General features: G+C 31.6%; 1 protein-coding gene across 4 annotated transcripts in view; it reads right to left on the bottom strand.

Annotated features, from left to right (window-relative positions):
- The window catches only part of svp (seven up), a 45,803-nt gene extending 27,002 nt beyond the window's left edge, over nt 1-18,801 (bottom strand). The window contains exons 1-3 of one of the 4 annotated variants that reach the window (XM_015980866.2): nt 18,153-18,801; nt 11,154-11,303; nt 8,736-8,789 (exon numbers count right to left, since the gene is read on the bottom strand). In XM_015980866.2, coding sequence (XP_015836352.1) covers nt 8,736-8,789; nt 11,154-11,303; nt 18,153-18,450 — 502 coding nt within the window. In that variant the 5' untranslated portion in view covers nt 18,451-18,801. The remainder of the gene's footprint in view (nt 1-8,735; nt 8,790-11,153; nt 11,304-18,152) is intronic. The other 3 variants (XM_015980867.2, XM_015980862.2, XM_962444.4) reach the window with 3 other exon arrangements.
- Nucleotides 18,802-19,754: the final 953 nt, after the last annotated feature.

The raw sequence follows: 19,754 nt of genomic DNA, 5'->3' as shown, positions 1-19,754 counted from the left end.
CATACCGCCATATCTACTTGAAATTCGCAAACTAAAAATAGTTTTATACACAGAATGTTTTTACAGGGTGGTGAACCAAAGTTATATTTTTTAAATGGAACAACCTATATATTTTTGGATAATTAGATTCAACGTAAAAAAATAATGGAACTTTGTATAAACTAGTAGGGGACTAGCTTTTTTTCGATTTGGAATTATTTAAGGTTAACATAAAAAAGACCAACGTTTGAAAAATCACTGCGAAGTCGCCTATGAATATTTTCCGACAAATTTGCATAAGAAAAACTTAGCATACTTTGTGGTTTTCAAATTTAGATGAAACACGCATCTAATGTACAGGTGTGCCGAAACGCATTTTTTTCGAATGGAACTTCATGTATTTATTTTTGGGTACAAATTAAATGGACAGTATTTTATGTAAACGACAAGTATTTTTGTTCAGTAAAAATGATAAATGCACAGTAAAAATAATAAATGCACTGTAAAATAATAAACGCACAGTAGAAATAATAAATGTGCAGTAAATACTAGTGTTCCAAAACTGGAGAGTCTAGAATCCCACATTTCGAGTTCTACATTTTCGAGTTTATTCGTTCGAGGGGTATGTTTCCTACTCGTAGCTACTGAGCGTTTATTATTTAAACTGTGCAAACTGAAATTAGATATTGTGCATGTACGATTTTTTTATTGGGCACTTTATACTGTTGAAATTAAATTTAAAAGTAAATATTTTTTTAGTTAATAACTTTAAGCATTTGAAACTTTAAGTTTTTAGATACACAGTTTGATAATGTTTGAAAAGAAAATACAAAAATAGGGTGTTTTACTTAACTTTTTCAAGTTATTCAACTTTTAACAAACTTTTTATTTTTTTTACTTTCCTATTGCAATCTGTTGATCTGTTGGTACAGATTTAAGTTTGTTCTTTTCCTTTTAAGGTGGTAAAAGTCCTACTTTTCTAGGGTTCTTAGTTTTTGTGTAATAAATTTAAAGAAATTGAATAAGCGCGAAGTTCAAAAACTGATTTTGTGTTGACTGTGTGGATAATAATTTGAAAAACGCTTGTCAGAACAATGAAAACAATTTCAAAATTTTGTCTAAAATGCTTTATTTGCTAAATACGTTTGAAAGCTGCGATGATTGTCAATCGATCAATCAATAATTTACTGGGCAATTAATTAATCGGTTGATCGATTTGTGTGACGCTTTGTTGGATGATTAATCGAGCGTTCAGTCGGTTATTGATACAAGTAGTAGAGGTGATATCGACACACATAACCGATCGAAAACATTAACAAGGAGTGACTAATCCAGTGTTAAAACAACAAGTTTGTCAAGCATGTTGTCTTAAGAGCAATTAATAACACTTTGATAATGATAAAAGTTTTTTCGTTTCGCTGTCAATGTTAATTTGCAGTAAAGAAGACATGAAAACAAATTGAAAAACAGGTTCTCGGTGCAAAATTATATATGTCTAGTTGTTTGGAATGCAGTTTTTTTGTTTTGACACACTTCAAGCCACATTAAGGATGGCTTTAGTTTGATTCATCAATGCTTTTACGCTGGAAATTTCTACTTTACACCTTTTAAAAGCACCCAAAACGAACGATCTTAATCTATGGTCTATGACTATGATGCACAAAGGCCAAGTTTGCTCGATGGCACAGATACGACCCAAAGGCAGTATTATATGGTCGATCCTTTCAAGCGAAATTTACCTTGTCTTCTTTATAATATACTATACCGTTGACGATCGCAACTAATTTAAGAACCTCATAGGACAATAGAACGGTGACTGACGTCAGTTTAGACTCGAGCCTGAAGAGTAATTCTGTTTATAATGTTTTGCTTGAATGGAGCAGTGGTGAAGAGTTTGGCTAGTTTGTTATTAAGATGATTTCATAAGATAAAAAATTACGTTATAGTTATATAAGAATTTGCAAGACAAACTTTTATTAGAAGTAAACAATTGGATGGCCTTTTGTTTTTTTCTTAATATCAAACATATTATATCTCATTTCAGTTGTTAAAAGAAAATGGCAATGAAATGAAGCAAATATTGAGAGTTACTGTCCAAGTGGTCCAGCCCAGCTCCCGTCTTCTGTAGCTCAGTTATTAGTAAAAATGGACTCTTGATATTTTGTAGACGTTATTTATACTCTACGATGCATTTCAGGAAAATATTTTTAATTATACGGAGTGTTCCAAAAAAGTATGACTAATGATAATAATGGTTTCGTACTGAGGTCAATACAATACGCGATTTGCGTATCGTAATATCCAAGGTGCGATAAGATTTCCACTAAAAACCAGGGTATACCTAGTTTTTTGACAATTATCTGGGAGAACTGTATCAATCGGCACCTGTTACAAGTATATAATTTGATCAAATAAATCAAATACGAACCTTAAGAGACTCTTTTACCATCCCTGACATGTAACCCTTCAAACACCTTTCGAGTAATGTACTTTAAAAGCCGGTGCAAGTAAATAATTTGAAATCCCATTTTCCTTAAACCAATTTTAAAATTCCGCGTAATTGCCACATTGAAAAATACCTTGGACACTTTTATAATACATTTTACGAATGATCCAAATTATTAATTTAATTTCACGGCCAGCGCGCAAATGCTGTCAACTGCAACATTCCCTAAATTTCGAAATTATTTGTTTTGTTGGTGCAAAGTAGAAAAAATACTTCATGATATCTCGTTTATAAAGCATTTTGTCGCACTTACTTCATTATGGCACTCCTCGCTGCGCTCGTCTTGTCCTAAATCCGTACGTGCGACAAAATGCGTCTAATAAAACTCGCAATTTTTTTTATGTGTTTGTGCAAATTAGGATACCTTTTTCGCTTCTTACATGTTTCTATTTTTTTTTTCAAATTGATTCGGGGATTACTGTTATAAACATTAAAAACAAAAAAGAATCAGTGTTACACCTTTAGTTTTAAAAATTAATACAGTGCATTATCAATAGGTACGTGTTGAAAAGACTTATTAATTAATGTGTTAGGATTTACGTTAGGATTGCAATAAGAAAAAATGTTGGTTTCTAATTCCGCATCGAATGATGTAAAAATAATCAGGGGTTATCATTAGGAATAAACAAACTAAATAGCTCTATAGTTTAAAAAAATTGGAAGTAATTTAGTAATGGTAATTTATATCAATCAAATATAATTAATAGGTCTGCTGGACCCTGCTCAACACGTACCTAGTTATAATGTTATCAAGGGAGCACTGTTTTTTAAGGTACTAAAAATTATTAAGTGGGTGGGTGTTTATTAAACTGGGAAACTGCCTAAGGGCTTTCTCATGGCACTCACTTCGTTCGTGCCATTTGACAACTCCCTTTCAATTATTAAATGTCAATCCATCAAACACCCAAATCAAACCCCATCTGTGGTAAAAACATAGTATCAAAGTCACCTTCATTGCAGTTTACTAAATTATAAAAAAGTGTTATTTAATGGTAGTGTTATCTAATGTTAGTATTCACACCATTTATGTGAAATCATTTTTCCATATTAAATAATTTTTAAAGATATTTTTTATCAAAAGTATATAAAAATATCAAAACTGTATTTATACATTTTTTAGATCAGAAAAATAAACTTTTCGAAAATGTCGGCTAAGCGAACGGTTAAAAAAATCGTTAACAACGTTATTAAATTCTCTCTAAAATGTCCATTTTTGTTTATAAGCCGAAAATAAAAGACGATAGGGAGATGCAGTTTTGGCCAAAATTATTTACGCAAAATGGAAATCGAGAATCTGTCGCTCAATTGTTCCACAAAAAAGTTTTGCAGGTTTTCGACATTCAAAATGCACGACACTGTACAGTTAAAGTCTGAGCGTTACAAAGGTTATATTGACGCAATTGAGAAAAGTATTGGAGGCGATGGGCAGGTATAAGTCGAGATAGTGGTTCTTGGTCGATATCAAAGTCCATCAGCATCTCAAGAACCATAACGTATAACGAATAACACACCATTAATCAAGCTCCACGGCTGTCCAAGATCATTTATATAAACCGTGACGTTTGAATTAACATTGATTGCTGTTCAACTTTTTAAATTTTTTTACGACGTGTACGTTATTGTATTGCTATTAATAGTCCCAAATGTCACAAAGTCACAATCATGCAACTTTCTCGCATCAAAACCTCCGAGTAAAAATTTTCTGAATTTTTCAATTTTGATGGTACGCTGGGTTCGTAGTAGAGTACCATCGTTGTTCGGTGTTGGTCTCTGGTCGCTGCTCGCTGGTAAGGCTACAGGGTCAGGGTCAGGTAAGGTCATTTCCCACGATAACCACATTCAGCATAGCAACCTAAGACTTCAGAATCTGAATTATAATCCAACTTCCACGCAAAAACATTTTTACGCGCCATATACAGTTTTCAAAGAAAAACCTCTTTTGTTTAAACTAATTTACTAACCCTATTCAAATGTTTCTTAAAAAAAATAAAATAAAAATTAGGCAAGAATAATAAAAACACTGTTACAAATACAAACAAAGCGAAATGACTTGAAATATTGTATTGTACAAAGAAGCTAATTAATCGTTGAACCTAAAATAACGATCTAAATTTCCTGATGTGAAATTTGTTCGTTTTTCTGTAAGAATTCATCCCAACCTAGAAAATGAACTAACTGTATGTCTTAGTTTGTCACTAATTTTTCCACCACTACCTACTGGCGTACTTTTTGCAAAAATTTTCACTACTGAGTAACTAAAAAACTGTGAAAAACTAAGAAACTATACAAACTATCCAACTAGAGAAGGGAAACACTAATAATTAAAACTCACATTCTAAATAAAAAACCAATACACTAATTTGAAATTAAAAAACTATAGAAATACAATGTAAGAACATTAACAAAGTGGAAGACTGAAATTACATAAAAATAAAAACACGAAGAACTGGAAAATTTAGGAAACTAAGGAAATAGTAAGAAACTATGAGACTGAAAGACTATTAAATTGAATAATTCGATGTATACAAAAATTGAAAAAAATATTCTATTTTAAAGTTTAAAGTTTAAACACTACTTTAGGATATTTAGAACATATCTATTTAGGAATTTAGGAAAAATAAAATTTGTGTCAAATATTCACATTTTTAACAAAACAGATTTCCATTTTCAAGAAAAACCCTAAAACATTGCGGGTTAGGGAAGTTTTCTAAGATCCGGCATCTACAAATAACTTAACCGGACAAACAACGCCAAAGGCATCAACAATGAAACTTCAGCAATGCGTGCTGGCACACGATACATCAATGGGATCTGGAATACTCGACACGTGCATCGAATTCTTCTATATCCACGATTATTCCACTCAAAAAGAGTTTTAAATTACTTGATGATGATTTATATCGCCAATACAAACTACTCGTAATAGAAAATTTCATATCTTGTTGAATAACTCATTCAAATCTTCACAAAAATTAGATCACTTCCGTGTAATCAATGCAAATTTTTATTTCGATTTTTACTTTCATATTTTAACACTGTGTTCATATCTTGGATAATTTATGCGGGTATTTACGAACATCCTGTAAAATTAACATGAAAATTAAAAACAAGCAGAGCTTTGGTGGACTTGGACTTGACGACTTTTGCATGATACTTTAAAGGTCGTACAAGTTTCACTTCAGAAATGTAGTAATAGGAATTAAAAAAATATATATAATTTTATCAACAAAATAAAAATTAAACGGCTAATTGTTGCAAGTACAATTATCAAACCAGTCACTATTTCGATTTTATAAGATCAAAACTAGAAAAACTGGGTTTTAATAATGATTTAAATTCGTCAACAAAGTTTCCATAGACCTTTAGGAATTTTTTATTTACTTTTGCTTACTTTTTATTTATCTAGATTTTTTTTTCATTTTCGTTTCTCTTTTTGTTTCATGAAACAAATATATTTAAGACTAGATTGATATTAAAAAACGGTTTCATATTTTGTTGCACTTAACAGCAGTAACAATAAATAAATGTTCTTATTGAGAAGGCTTAGAGTAAAACTCGAATGTTTTTTCAAAAAATAAATTTGTTTTCAATTCTTTGATATTCTATTCTATTCTAACAAAAAAATTATAATCAGATAATTTAGCAATTTGTCTGTTCGTATTTACAAGCAAATAAAAAATAAAGCAAATACAAATAATAAATAAATACACAAAACAATACTTTATGTATGTAGGTATGTAGGTACCTACATAAATTTATAACTATTTGATCAATAAAATAAAAACATACCTACTGAGAGGCAACATGTAGTTTGTTAAATAAATGATTGCAGTAGAAATAGTCTTCAAAATTATATAGGCTGATCCTTTTAAGGCTTACATTAGAAATTTTTTGTAGATTATTTACAACTTTTATGTGACATATTTTTTCCTTGGCCAACGACTATCAAATATTTTAGATAGTATACTTTATATCAAAAGTATATAAAAATATGTACATATTTTTCAGATCAGAAAAAAATAGGCTTTTCGAAAAAGTCGTAGCCAACTATAATTCCTATTTAAAAAATACAACTTTATGTTTTTGCAGAGAAACAAATAGTTAAAAAAAATCACTGATAACATTAATAAATTCTGCGTAAAGAAAGTGTCTTATAAAGTCTTTTTGTTACAAATGTGTATCTTTTATAATGAGGGAGATATGAATTTTTTATTTCCCTAAAATTTTAACATTTCTTTATAAGTCGAAAACAAAAGACGATAGCGAGAGGCGGTTTTGACCAAAATTGTTTTCTCAAAAAACGGACTCAAGAATGCGTTACTCGTTTTTCTAAACCTCTTAGTTTTGGAGACCTTCTATTCAGACACCTCCCTGGTTGTGGGGAAGTTTTCAAAGTCGAGTAATTTATGTTTGGGAGTGAACCTGAGCTGGACCAATCTTCGTCGGTGCGATGTCATTTAAAGTCGAGGTCGTCTGAGTATTTTATAGCTCGGCTTGGAATATGAGTTGACCCCTCGTTACAAAACGTAAAATCATGGTGTCGCCCTACAGCTCAAATTTCTCGTTTATGAAGCTCGTTCCAGTAAAATATTACAAAGAATAACAAGAAAACACATTTCCCGAGTAGTAGCTATAATTAAATTAATGTAGTGTGGACAAGATTGCTGTCTTCTGTGTCCCACGGTCTTCCTTCAGAAAATTAATGTCTAGAGACCGGATCTTAGGAAACTTCCCAACCCGCAATTTTTTACAGCTTTTCTGAAACCGTAAATAAATCTTTTTTATTAAAAATGTGAATATTTGACACAACTTACATTTTTGCTAAATTCCTAAACTGACTTTTATCCTAAATACCATCGTTTTAAAGAAGATATTTTTTCAATCTTGGTATTAGGTAGTAAAACAATATATCAGATTTTTAATTTAATAGTCTTTCAATCTCATAGTTTCTTACTACATGTTTCAATCACACAGTTTTTAATTTTCTCACAACATTTCAGCTTTTTATACCGTGTTGGTGGGGTTGTAATTATTTTATATAAATTTGACTGCTGGGGATATCTATTGCATTTTTTTAATGTTGCACTCTCTTTTAATTCTGGAGATTCACAAGCTTTTGCATTTTTTTAGTTATGTCACTTTGAAAAATGACAGTAAATAAGATAACAAAATTAGAAACAGTAGGTCTGTCACTTGTTGAAGCTAATGTACTCGTGAACAAAGTACTGTATTTTCTTAAAGGTTGTACTCCAGTAGGTAGTTGTGGAAAAATTAGTCAGTCACATAGTCAGTTCATTTTCTAGGTTGTGATGAGTGCTCCAGAAAAACGAACTAATCTTACACCAGCAAATTTAGAACAATGTTTAGGTTCAATGATTAATTAACTGCTTTATAGCCTTTTGTACATTAGAAAAGGTTTTTACAATACATATTTCGTTTTGTTTGTTTTTGTAATAAAATTTATTGCAATAATAATTATGTTAAAGTACAAGTTTTTAACCTTTCAAAAATCCGGTCTCTACTAATGTCACAACTCTAGGAAATTCATTTCAAGCATGTCTCGTGTGTTTATAATATTCGCTTAACAAACGACGTAATACAACAATCAGATTGTTTATGTTGAGTGATTTTGTGTCAACGCCAGTGTTAATACCTTTTTAACACCTTTTAGTCTTATTAGGGTCCAGCACAGCTTCAGGTAGGTGCAGGTGTGTTACTGGGTTAAGGTTTATCTCAATGGGCACACGCGAACATAACAAAAGATAAAAAAGGGACGACTTTTTGCTTGTAAATATTGGAAATATTGTTTTGAGGGTCAGTATGATATGCAGAGTAACGAAAATCGTTTCGAATGAATAGATTTGGCAATCGCTTTAACCATATTTCTTATGGTAGTGATTCATGTAATCCTTGAAGGTTTTGGTTCCCACGAAAGAAATAACCCAGGGTGATTTGAATAAGTCCCTTCCCTTCTTTCGCTTAATTTACATAATGTTTACTGGACACTGGTCATCTATCCGTTACCCTTATTGCAAGGTGTCTTTGCGAACCCTTCAGAACTGGTTCCAGTTCTTCTACCTGACTCGTTATATATGGTTTTGTCAAACGCTATTATTAAAAGGATATGTCAGTAATCCTCAGCCGTCTTTTCCGGTTTGGCGAGCCGCAGCAAATTTTGCATATTATACTTAGGTATAGACATCCTCAGAGCAACCAAAACTAAATTACAAAAATATTAAAAGTTTCTTACTCGCTCTCGGCCGACGACGTTGCCCTGAAGATGTCGACCAGAAATCGATCTTTCCTGTGGATTTGCTCGAAATTAATTTTATTCGGATACAGTGGAACCTCTATTATCCGGCCCCTTCAAACGCAAAGCCGAGCCGGATAATTGAAAAACACGGATAATTGAAATTTAAATATTTTAATCCTTTTAATAATACCTAGTAACAATTTTGATAATTAAAATTTGAATTTGGTAAAGCTCGTTTTCATTGTTTTGGCAAGATTTCCAATAACGCATTTTTCATACAGAGTGTCCCAAATATTTGAAAAAGTCTATTACTGAGCTTTAAATATCTAAAAAAGTAATATTATTTTATAAAAGTTGTCGGAAAATATTCATAGACGACTTCAAAGTGATTTTTCAAAAGGTGGTCAAAGGTGAAAAGTTGAATATGTAATTCCGAAACGAAAAAAGGTAGACCTATACCTACTAGTTTATTCAAATTCCATTATTTTTTACGTGGAATCTAATTTTGTAAAAAATTATAGGGTGTTACATTAAAAATATATCTTTGGTTCACCACGAAGTATACAACACCCTGTGCATAATAAAAATATTTTTAGTTTGTGGACTTAAGTAGATCTATTAGATAATTAAAACGGTATTGCAATATATTAAATAGGAAAAGAGTTATAGACCGATTACACCTTTCCTGGCTCATCCTGTATATGTATATTTTTATTGTTTGTCGTTTTTTGTAGAAGCAGATTTCCATTTTTTTTGTTTTGTTTTTGTACAAATTACAAAAATAAAAAAATTAAAACGACCTGAAACGGATAATCTAAGTTCCACTGTATTTAAATGGGGTGAGTTTGCAGGGATTGCGAATTCAGAAACTCAGGTAATGACGGAGCGATGGATCGGAATATTTTCCCATATACTGACCACCAATACGACCATTAATCTCAAGTCAGTCGTTAATGTATGCAAGCGGTAAACGATCTTTTAGGTACGAGAAAGGCCCTTTGTTGGACCTTACGGTCAAGTATTTGTATATTAAATCGATCAATCATCTGCAAGAATAGGGAACGTTGGTTTGCTAGGCGGCTACTCGCTTATACATACATAAGCCTAAATATTTTCATACGATCTTTGCTTGACCGAGATGGAAACCCGTGGAAATATTAACTTTGCGAGTAATTTCAACCGCTATCCATTATTTGAAAAACCTTATTGAAATGTAAATCACTCTCCACGCAACACAAAATTCTCACATTCTTTTTCATACATTGTTCCTTAACTTCACTTCTATTAATAAACCCCAAAACACATCTACACATCTGGGACATTTACTGAAACAGACAAGCCAATTACAACTGCAATCTCGAAAAGTGTCGAAGATTCAGTATACCTACACCTGAGTGTGATTTATGAAAATTCAACAGGTACTATTCTATTTTGAGGTTATAATAAAGACATTTTTAAATTTGTAATGATGTGAATTAAATTGTTATGCTTATTGCAACAGTGTTTGCTTTCCTTCTTCAGTGTACTGTTAAATAAACATCATACCATTTACAGTGGAACCTCCATAAGGCAAAGTACCTGTTGCCACAAAAAATGCGAGATATAGTATTTTTTCTTGAAAATTTTGTAAAATATTGTAATACTGTATGGTATTTTGACTCAAAAACCGAATTTCATCATAAATTTCCTAAAAATCACTAAATTTGTGTACTTTTTGTTCAAAATAATAAAATATATTCAAACTATCGTCAAATTTTTGCACCAAAACTACTAAATTAATTTCACCATACAATTTTTTAACTTTTTCAAAGTTTAGTTGCATTTTTCGGTCAGAAATCTTTTTGCTAGAAATCTACTAGATTAAGCCCACCATTGCATTATTTTTGAACGTTTGAAAGGTTTCAGTGCATTTTTCAGCCAGAATCTTACTTATTTCGCGAAATTCGAAAAAAAAAAATACAAAATTGGGTCAAGAAACTCAGGTTTGTTGTCTTTTTAAAGCGTTTCAGCACTTTTTCAACCTGAAACAAAAGTTTTGCAAAATTTCGTTTAACATTAGGTAAACAATTAGGTAAACTTTACAGATCTGAAGCAACAATTGTTTGATTGATTAAGTCTTGCTAAGACAAATTCAATATTTGGTGGCCAATGTTATATAATTTTGATATCTATAGAAGTTCGACTTATAGAGTTTCCACTGTATATTGTATTGACACAAGACTTGAAATTATGTTGGTCAATTTTTTGGCTTAACACGACTAAATCCAAAAAGTAGAAGCCAATATATATATAACTACTTTCTGGGCAAAAATGAAATTGGTTGGATCGATGATTTATCACACAAGCAAGCGTTTAGGGCTTTTAACAATATCCAAAACGCTTGTCCAATTTTTTGCAAAAATTTTATTTCCTTACCTTCTCTCCTCATTCCCATCTTCATGCATTTTTTTAAGCGACAATATTGACATTGATTCCTGTGGTGTTGGTCGATAGGGCAATTCCTGCTTCCTCGACACGAATATGTTAGATTCCTTCGAACACTCCTCTTGAAAAATGACTTGCAACCTGTAACATCAAAAACAGTTACTCACCTATCATGCGAGCTGACGAAGCAGTATTACATTTTATGCAAGAGACGTTTGAAGAACAATATTTTATAGAATGAAGGCCAAAAAATGTAGTGTTGCACAGCAAAATTACATCATGTGTACACATCTATTTTTTTTTATTTTTACAGGACGCTTTGTATTACAAAAATTAGTAGTGTCCTACATTTAAAAAGTATCTTTTATCACGTAAATCTACATTTTGATAAGTATTGTAAAATTACATATTACATTTTTCATTTAAAAAACTATTATTACGAAGTATATAATGTAATCGAAATTCCGCGCCATCGTTCAGTAACTGACGTTTCAACAATTTGAAGTTAAGAAAGTTGAAGATGGTTTCTAGTGCGTTCCTCCACATTTTGTAAGAAAATAAGTTTTTTTTATGTATCGTTACAAAAAGAATTTTGATTTGTAATTTAACAGAATAAATTTGAAATTGAAAACTTTGTCGGTTTGATTATTTATTTCTAAATGTAAAAAATTGAGGAAATATTACTTGATTAATAAATAAAATGTAATGGATATTTAATTAAAATAACAGGTTATTAGAAGAAAAAGAATAAATCTGTGATGCATTGGTGTAATATTATTCTACATCTATTAGGTATGAGGAGAATGTTTGATAAATTTTAATAGTGAAACAATATTTTACATAATTCGAAATATAATTTTTTGTCAGTAAATAAGTGTAACTAAATGTAAAGGTTAAACTGAAGAAGTCCGGACAGTTATTATTTATTTCAAGTGACTTAAAATTAAAGGGCGGTTACAAAATGGCCCTTGCAAATTCGATATAAATATTTAATTGTTAAAATGAATGTCCGGACTTTTTCAATTTAACCTTTATATTTATTCTACAAGGCAGTCATGTAAAAAATCCGATATTTATAGTGTGAGTTGCACAGCAGATGTCATTGATTTTTACATAATTAAATCAGTTACGTATGAATTACACAATTTTTGTAACATTACATGAAAATGGAATTTTACGTTATGCTATGTGTAATTTTACATTATTTACATGTTTTTACCAAAATAATCTTTACTAGGTATGGAAGTTTGGTCGTTTATTTGTGATGTTCAGTTAAAACTGAAAGTTTGAATGAATTGTTGAAAAATGGAGTGAAATAATTGGGGCAATAATTCGCCTGTCATACGTGTGTCTCCTTCAAAGTCTTTTATAGTTTTATGACCGAAATGTTTTTATAAAGGTTCATTTTTCTTTCGTATTCCCCAAAGAGCTGTCAAATCCTCAACAGAGGGGCCATAACGATGTCTAGATTTTTCACGTTTTGTCTTTACATCAGATAATAAAAATAAAGCAAAGTATTTTCGCCGGTTTAATTGTTATTATAATAGACATGCGCTTTAGTGTATTAATGGAAGCCCTTAGATTAACGCCACCATTTACTTTTATTTTAATCCCAATAAGAAAGGTTTCTTAAGTATTGTACGACTTCTAGCGTATTTCATTACAATAATACAATCAAATTTCGTTGAAATTATTTGAGTGGCTTTATCCGGAACGAATCGGAATCCCGGAAAGGGCATAATTACATGCATTTTGGGGCGTAAAATGCCCGTTTCACTCCAGTGTGAATTTATCGAGGGCTAGGACCAGGTGGTTCTCCCTTTTTTGCATTCAGAATGATTTAAATGTGAGTTAATATCGGACGCATTTGTCCATTTGCTGCAATTAATTACCTAATCGTATTGAAGATTGCTTGTAATAATAACAAGACTCAAAATGACTGTGGAGGCCCGTCTTGCCCAAGTGAATGAACTGACAGACTTGTAATTACTTTAATTACTATTATAATTGCTCCTGATAAGATCGTATGTATACTCAGCGAAGCTGTTCGACTCAGGAAACGTTGAGCGTATATTCAGAACAATATATCGGTAAAAGGGAAATTTACACTTCACATTTTGCCATTTTTATTTAGCTTCTTTTCTCTCTGAATCATGAAATTCTTTTATTAAAAAAATACACGATGATATAATACCTACTACGTATATGGTAAACACTCTACCTGAGGTATTTTGTTGGAGCTTGTAACCATACTGCGTAATAATAGGTATATGCTTATTTGAATTCATTTACATACCATCATCAACTTAACAACTTTCTTGAGCGTCGGCTTAATTTTACGGAATTCACAGAAATAAATAACAAATGCCTCAATTTTTAAGTGAAGTGTGTTAAATGTTAATTATAACAAATAGTTCTGATGACAAGCTACATTATTTAGTATTCTCAAATATTGTTTTATACTGCTTACCGCAAAGAGTCATAATAAAAAGCAGTAGGTACTACACATTGTACTACATCCTAAAAGTTTAAATGTCCAATAACTTAACTGATTAAAAAAAATGCACAAAAACAATGCAAAAGACATCAATCGACTTTATATTTTCTGTGAACAATAAAATTAACACTAAGTTCGAAACAAAACACAAATAAAGGTGAAACTAAAACTTTTCATTTTTTATTATTAATTAATTAATATTGAGTGACTGCAAAAAAAAATATTTTTTAATATCTATATTGACATTCTGAAATGCTTGAGTTTTGTTTTCTGCGCGAATTACGGAACTGTAGCTAGTTTAAAAAACGTTTATTAGTTTAATTGTAACCAAACTCTAATTCGCGATTTATTTGATCTTTCCCAAGAAAATTGCAACTTAATTAATATTAGTTTAATTAGTAATTAATTTAATTTTTGTGTTCAGTTAAATTTCGGTTGTAAAACTCAAATTAATCGTGAATAATTTTAAATTTTAATAAACTAAATTAATTAAATTTTAATACGCCTTTACTATTCTGAATGAAAAACATAAAGTAATTCAATAATAAATGCTGATCTTTTTTTTGGGATACCTATAGTAAAAATATACTTTACATGCTCATCCTGTATATCTTCAAACAAAAGCAGGTCGATTAGGATCGCGAGAGGGAAGTTCTAAAGCAACGTTAGTTATATTTTAAGTTCCATTCTGCAATTGTTAACCACTTTTAATTTAAATTTTCAAATAGCACCTTGTATTTTTGAAACATTTTTGTTTCTCACTGCTTTCGAGTTCGTCATCAAAAAACGAGAAGCTTGCAATTAATGCTTCACTTTCACTTCATTTTCTGTTGTTTCCTATTACCTCCCACTTTTACTTATCTTTTAATCACAATTTTTCTTTTTTCTTTAAAATGTTTAAATGTTTTTTTTGAGTTTTTTCACTTGAGTTAATTACCTCTGCTATAATTACGCATGTGAATTACATGTGATGGTTTTATCTAGAAAATATATAAATTTTATTCCGAAAAAACGTGTTTAAATTAATTATGGACTTTAAGTGAGGACAGTTGATAGGTATTTCCCGATTGTTTATCCATACTTTCTCTGGAGTACTGCAAAAGAAAGTTTGAAACTGCGACGTTCAGTTTTTGCAAATTGCAAAAACCTTTTGGATGTAATATGTTCTGGTTGACGAAAGATAAGTACAGCTACACTTCAATAATATGACATAAGCAGCTTATAATAAAATACCGATTGTGTGATTGTTAAGTATAGTGTCACGTGAAGGTTTAAATATTAAATATCATCACACATGAACAAAATTTAACCTATTCCCTCGGTCGTAGTTGCGAGAATATTAAGAGTGAAAGTTAAATATAATTCGAATTAATTTTAACGCGTCAATTTGATTACGTAAGTTGGAAGAGCGACACAAATTATACTTTTCACCTGCGACATCTTTAAACTACTAGCAAAAATGATAAAATTTACATCCGCAATGTAGAAAATATTCTATGTAAATTTATAAAAAATGTGTTTTGTCGCTGGTTAAGTTTAGATTTTTTTCTCAGATCGGTATGTCGGATGTGGGTCAGGTCGGGTCAAATATGTGGCGAATGTTGAGAAGAATTGTTTTTCGATTTCAGGCGTGAAAGTTGGCGTAACTGCGACTGGACGCATTGATGATTTATTAAATATGTTTATTTTTTTTAAATTTAGTACAACATACATAATTGTTGCCCTTCTATTTGAGATTCTCGATATTGTAGAAATAAACAGTGAGTTTTTTATATTATGTTTACATAGTACTATTTCAATTCCTATTTGCGTTTTAGAAGGTACGAAATGAAAAAATAAATCAATTTAAATAAAACAAAATTGGAGAAAAAATTGTAGCATACATTTTACCAAAAAAAAAAATTGCATTCTAAACGAAACGTTTTTGTCACTAAAGCATCTTTAACTGTTTTTAGTACTTGGATTATTATATTAAAAAGATAGAGGTAATTCTACAACTTCATCCCTTACACTTTTTGTGTTTTAACCATAATCTTCGCTTTTAGAAGCAAAAATTTCGGCATGATTTTTGACAAACTTTATTATAATACATTACCAAATTACGTGGTTAACTCTTAAACACTTCTTTTTTAGAGATAATTAAAGAAACTCTGGTAAGCACTTTTACAATTGATTATGACTCACCCAGTGCAATAATTATTAACCACATTCTCATGCGAAATACATGGAGATAAAAAATTATTAAAATTTCTACTTTGCATTTTGAACCCAATGGCTGTTTCGGAGAATTAAATTAAAATGTTTACCTACCCCTACAGAATGTCCCAGCGATTTGAAAAAGTTCATTATTGGGGTTTAGATGTTAAAATAATAATCTTTTTCTTTACAAAAGATACTAACCCCATGCATCACTGGGTTTGATAAACGATATTTCGCAATATGTGTAAAATGAATTTTGAAGACTTGTAATGGTTTATTACATACAATGTACAAAAGGTTCAGTTACACTAAGGAATGATTATTTTCATACTTTAGTTTAGTGAAATGGATTTCTACTTACTACATTACAATAATTTCTATGTAGGTAAGCATTAAGCAATTGTAAAACTGGCAGGAATAAAATGTTATTTCACAAAGATTACTTAAATGTAATACTAACACTACTTTGCAATGAAGTTAACACTGATTTAATTAGGAAGATTATAAATTGCCGTTAAGCACTGATCTCAAATTGGGTTCACATTTTTTTGTAATTTTGCCCATTATTTATTACTGTAAAGAGTAGTTACCTACTTTTAGTTTTAGTCAACAGTTTAAAGAGCAAAATATTTGATAGTTTTTTTGGAATAAAGTAAGAAACTGGAAACTTTAAGAAAATATATTTAACTTTCAGTCGAGGTACAAAAATTGTAGAAATAAGTAATTAGGTGGGTAGTATCAATTAAATACTTCGGAAACGTGAGGTGATGGATTTTTCTAAATATTGTTTTGAACTTAGGATATCAAACTCTAGAAGGAAATTTAAATTATCTGAAATACACTTACAATCTCATTTACAATCAAATTAAATTTTTCAACTTCAAAATTTCAGTAACCCGCTTAAAGACAAACCGAAAAAAACAGTAACTCTTGCCCCAAAAATAAAATTAAAAATGTCTATTTAATTAAGAATTCATTATTAAGTATTATTATTAGATATTATGGAGGGTGGGGCAGGTTGTTACGTGGGGTACGTTGTTATATTGCTTGTGCAACTGTAGTATTTCATTCGATATTCAATATCCCAAATTTTGGTTTATTAGCGAAACGGTGAGGAATCCAATTCAACTATTTACATCCTCAACACTTGCTATTGCAAGCAATGAGTATGGAATATTTTTGTTATACCACCAACTCATTCTCTAAAAATAAATTTTAACCTAACAAAATTTTCTCGGGGTACGATGTTACTCGATAAAGTGTAATAGGAATAGTATGAAAAAATAAGTAAAAATAAGAGCAAAGGCAAAAGTAAAATGTTGAAAAAAACTGATTCTAACAATGATGATAAGACAGATCTAAAATTTGTCTCATTTGCTTCGTGTACTTAATACATAGCTCTCAATTATTCAAATTTCACTAATAAATGTTTTTTTGTAGCGATTTTTTTGCTAAATAATTTTAAGAATTTTTTAATTATATCGAAAAACAGCGCTCATTAAAGCTCAAATTTACATAAGTAGCCATAACATACAAATAAGGTGCGATGGAAAATTTAAGAAACATGAAATAACTCCAAAAATACTTAAAAGTAGTGACGTTGTTTTTCCTTAGCAGTGTAGTGTAAGTCTTCCAAAGTGTGGATCTTTTTTATAGAAGCACATTTTTTTTTCTTGATTAAGGTAATATCAAAATGAAATGTTCATTTCGTATAAACTCTTATTTCATTTCAAGTTTTCATATAAGAAAATGAGCGCATGAGGGTGAATTCTGATTCGGATTTGAATTGGCTCTGACAATCAACCAATTCGAAATTCCACATTTCATTGTGGAAATTTCTTAAGAAATCATGTTTTATTTTTTATATTTTTACATTTGCTTACTTATTATTAACGATCTTTTTTATGAAGTAAACATATGATATTTTTACATTTATATAAATATCATGATATTTGCCAACTTTGGTAAATATTTTGAGTAAAAAGTAGGTTCTTCAGTGAATAGTAGATTTTAGTTGAAAAATTTATTTTGTTTTGAAGTACATACGTATTATCATCATCTACTTAATTTTTAGGTATTCATATCAAAATATGTGATTTTCGAGATAAGTCACATTAGAAGATATTTTTTTTTAATTTCCGTGCACTTTCGAGTGGTTAGTGCTTTTGACTGTGGTGGAGAAAGAGATTAAGAATTCTCGAAATTAGCATAGCACAGAGAATATGCATGAGATGATGCGTGTGGGCTGGTGATGTTTTGTAAAATGTTGTGGAGGGTGTCGCGTTCCCACTCACCTTCACACGTGAATTGTCCGTAGTGCTTCCCCGAGCTTTTATCCCCGCAAACAACGCACTCGATGTTCTGGTTCTTGTCGGCACTGGTGGCGCTGTTCTGGGAGTTCTGCGAGGGAGTTTGCCGGTTAACAAGCGCAAGATCTGGGTTTTCCAGCGTGATGGGGTTGATGTTGGCGGGCAGCGCGGTCAGGTTGGCGGTCGGCGGGAGCGGGTTGAGGCCGTTGGGCAGCGAGTTCAAGCTGGTGGGAATGGGGTTCACAAGCGAGGACTCGCGCCAGGAGCTGGCCACCAGAGCCATGGCGACGTCGGCGGTTCCACGTCACTCACGCACTCATGACCGTCGAGTTCACAGTTCACCAGTTCACCAGATCGCGGACTCCTGGGTGTGCGTTCACGGACTTGCACTTGACGTTCGCGGCTGCGAGCTGAGCACGTATCTCGCGTTGGAGGTGATAGGTCAACCCCACGGCACACTCTAGCCTCTACTAGTGACCTTTCGGTCTCGGGCCCGACACCGACTTGGCCTGGGCGGTCCGGGGAGGTCCTTGGTTCACAGCCGGGTCACGATAGGCCAAGGGGCGTTCCGAGGCCGTGGTGGGGGCGCCGGTGAGGGGGGGGATAGTGCTCACACATTTACTCGCCTATACCACAATGCTCCAACAAACGAAACTACGTTATACGTATGTATTTGCTGCTGCTTCTGCCGAAGACATCAGACATCGACTCGCAGTAGTGCATGACCCGACCTCTTCTTGTGATGTTGAAATCCTCCAAGTGCACTTCAGTGATTACATACAATATTTATCTACTGGAACTATCGTCAGTGGATGTGGTGCTCAAACGCAATTTACACACGCTTGTACAAAACATTACTTGATGTTACTTAATACCAAGTTTGATTCGAAATTACTTAATATGTGATTACGGTCATTTGTGCGGCAAACTCTAAGTATTTAAATTTTCAATGGGTGGACAAACATCAGAGAAATGCAGAAGAGAAGCGAGAGATGACCCACATTTAAAAAAATACAAAAAATGTGTTTTTGGCACTATAGAGACGATATTTTTACCAAGTTTGATTCGAAAATATATGTGAATACAGTCATTTGTGCGACTTTTCAAATTTTCAGTGGATGCACAAACAAGGGAAATACAGAAGGATTTCAAAGAAAGATAGTTTAGGTCAGCGGTTTAGGGTAATTCAACGAGAGATGACCTACATTTTAAAAAATTGCACTCAACCGAGGTAAAACGAGTCCCGGTTCTTGCTCTGACCAGCAATAAATCATAAATCATTATCGCATTGTAACTTGAAATTTCTTTAAGAATATTCTCGACGAAATTTGTTTTGAGTTTTGTAATCAAAATTTGATTTTTAAAATTAATAATTTATTAAATCGAACACTTAGGTAAAAAACATTATTGATGCTACAGAATAATTCCTAATTAGTAAACTGCAACGAAAAAACGAAAAAAATTAACAATTACTAATTTTTTTTATCTCATCATTTACCTAATAGGATAATACAATGTTGTATTGTTTTATTAAACAGGTGAGTCTACGAAAAATATTTTTTCTAAGCTACTATTCGAAAAATGATT

This window comes from Tribolium castaneum, chromosome 10 (genome assembly GCF_031307605.1).
Source record: "Tribolium castaneum strain GA2 chromosome 10, icTriCast1.1, whole genome shotgun sequence".
Taxonomy (NCBI): Eukaryota; Metazoa; Arthropoda; class Insecta; order Coleoptera; family Tenebrionidae; genus Tribolium; species Tribolium castaneum.
This window is presented reverse-complemented; position numbering and strand designations above follow the sequence as displayed.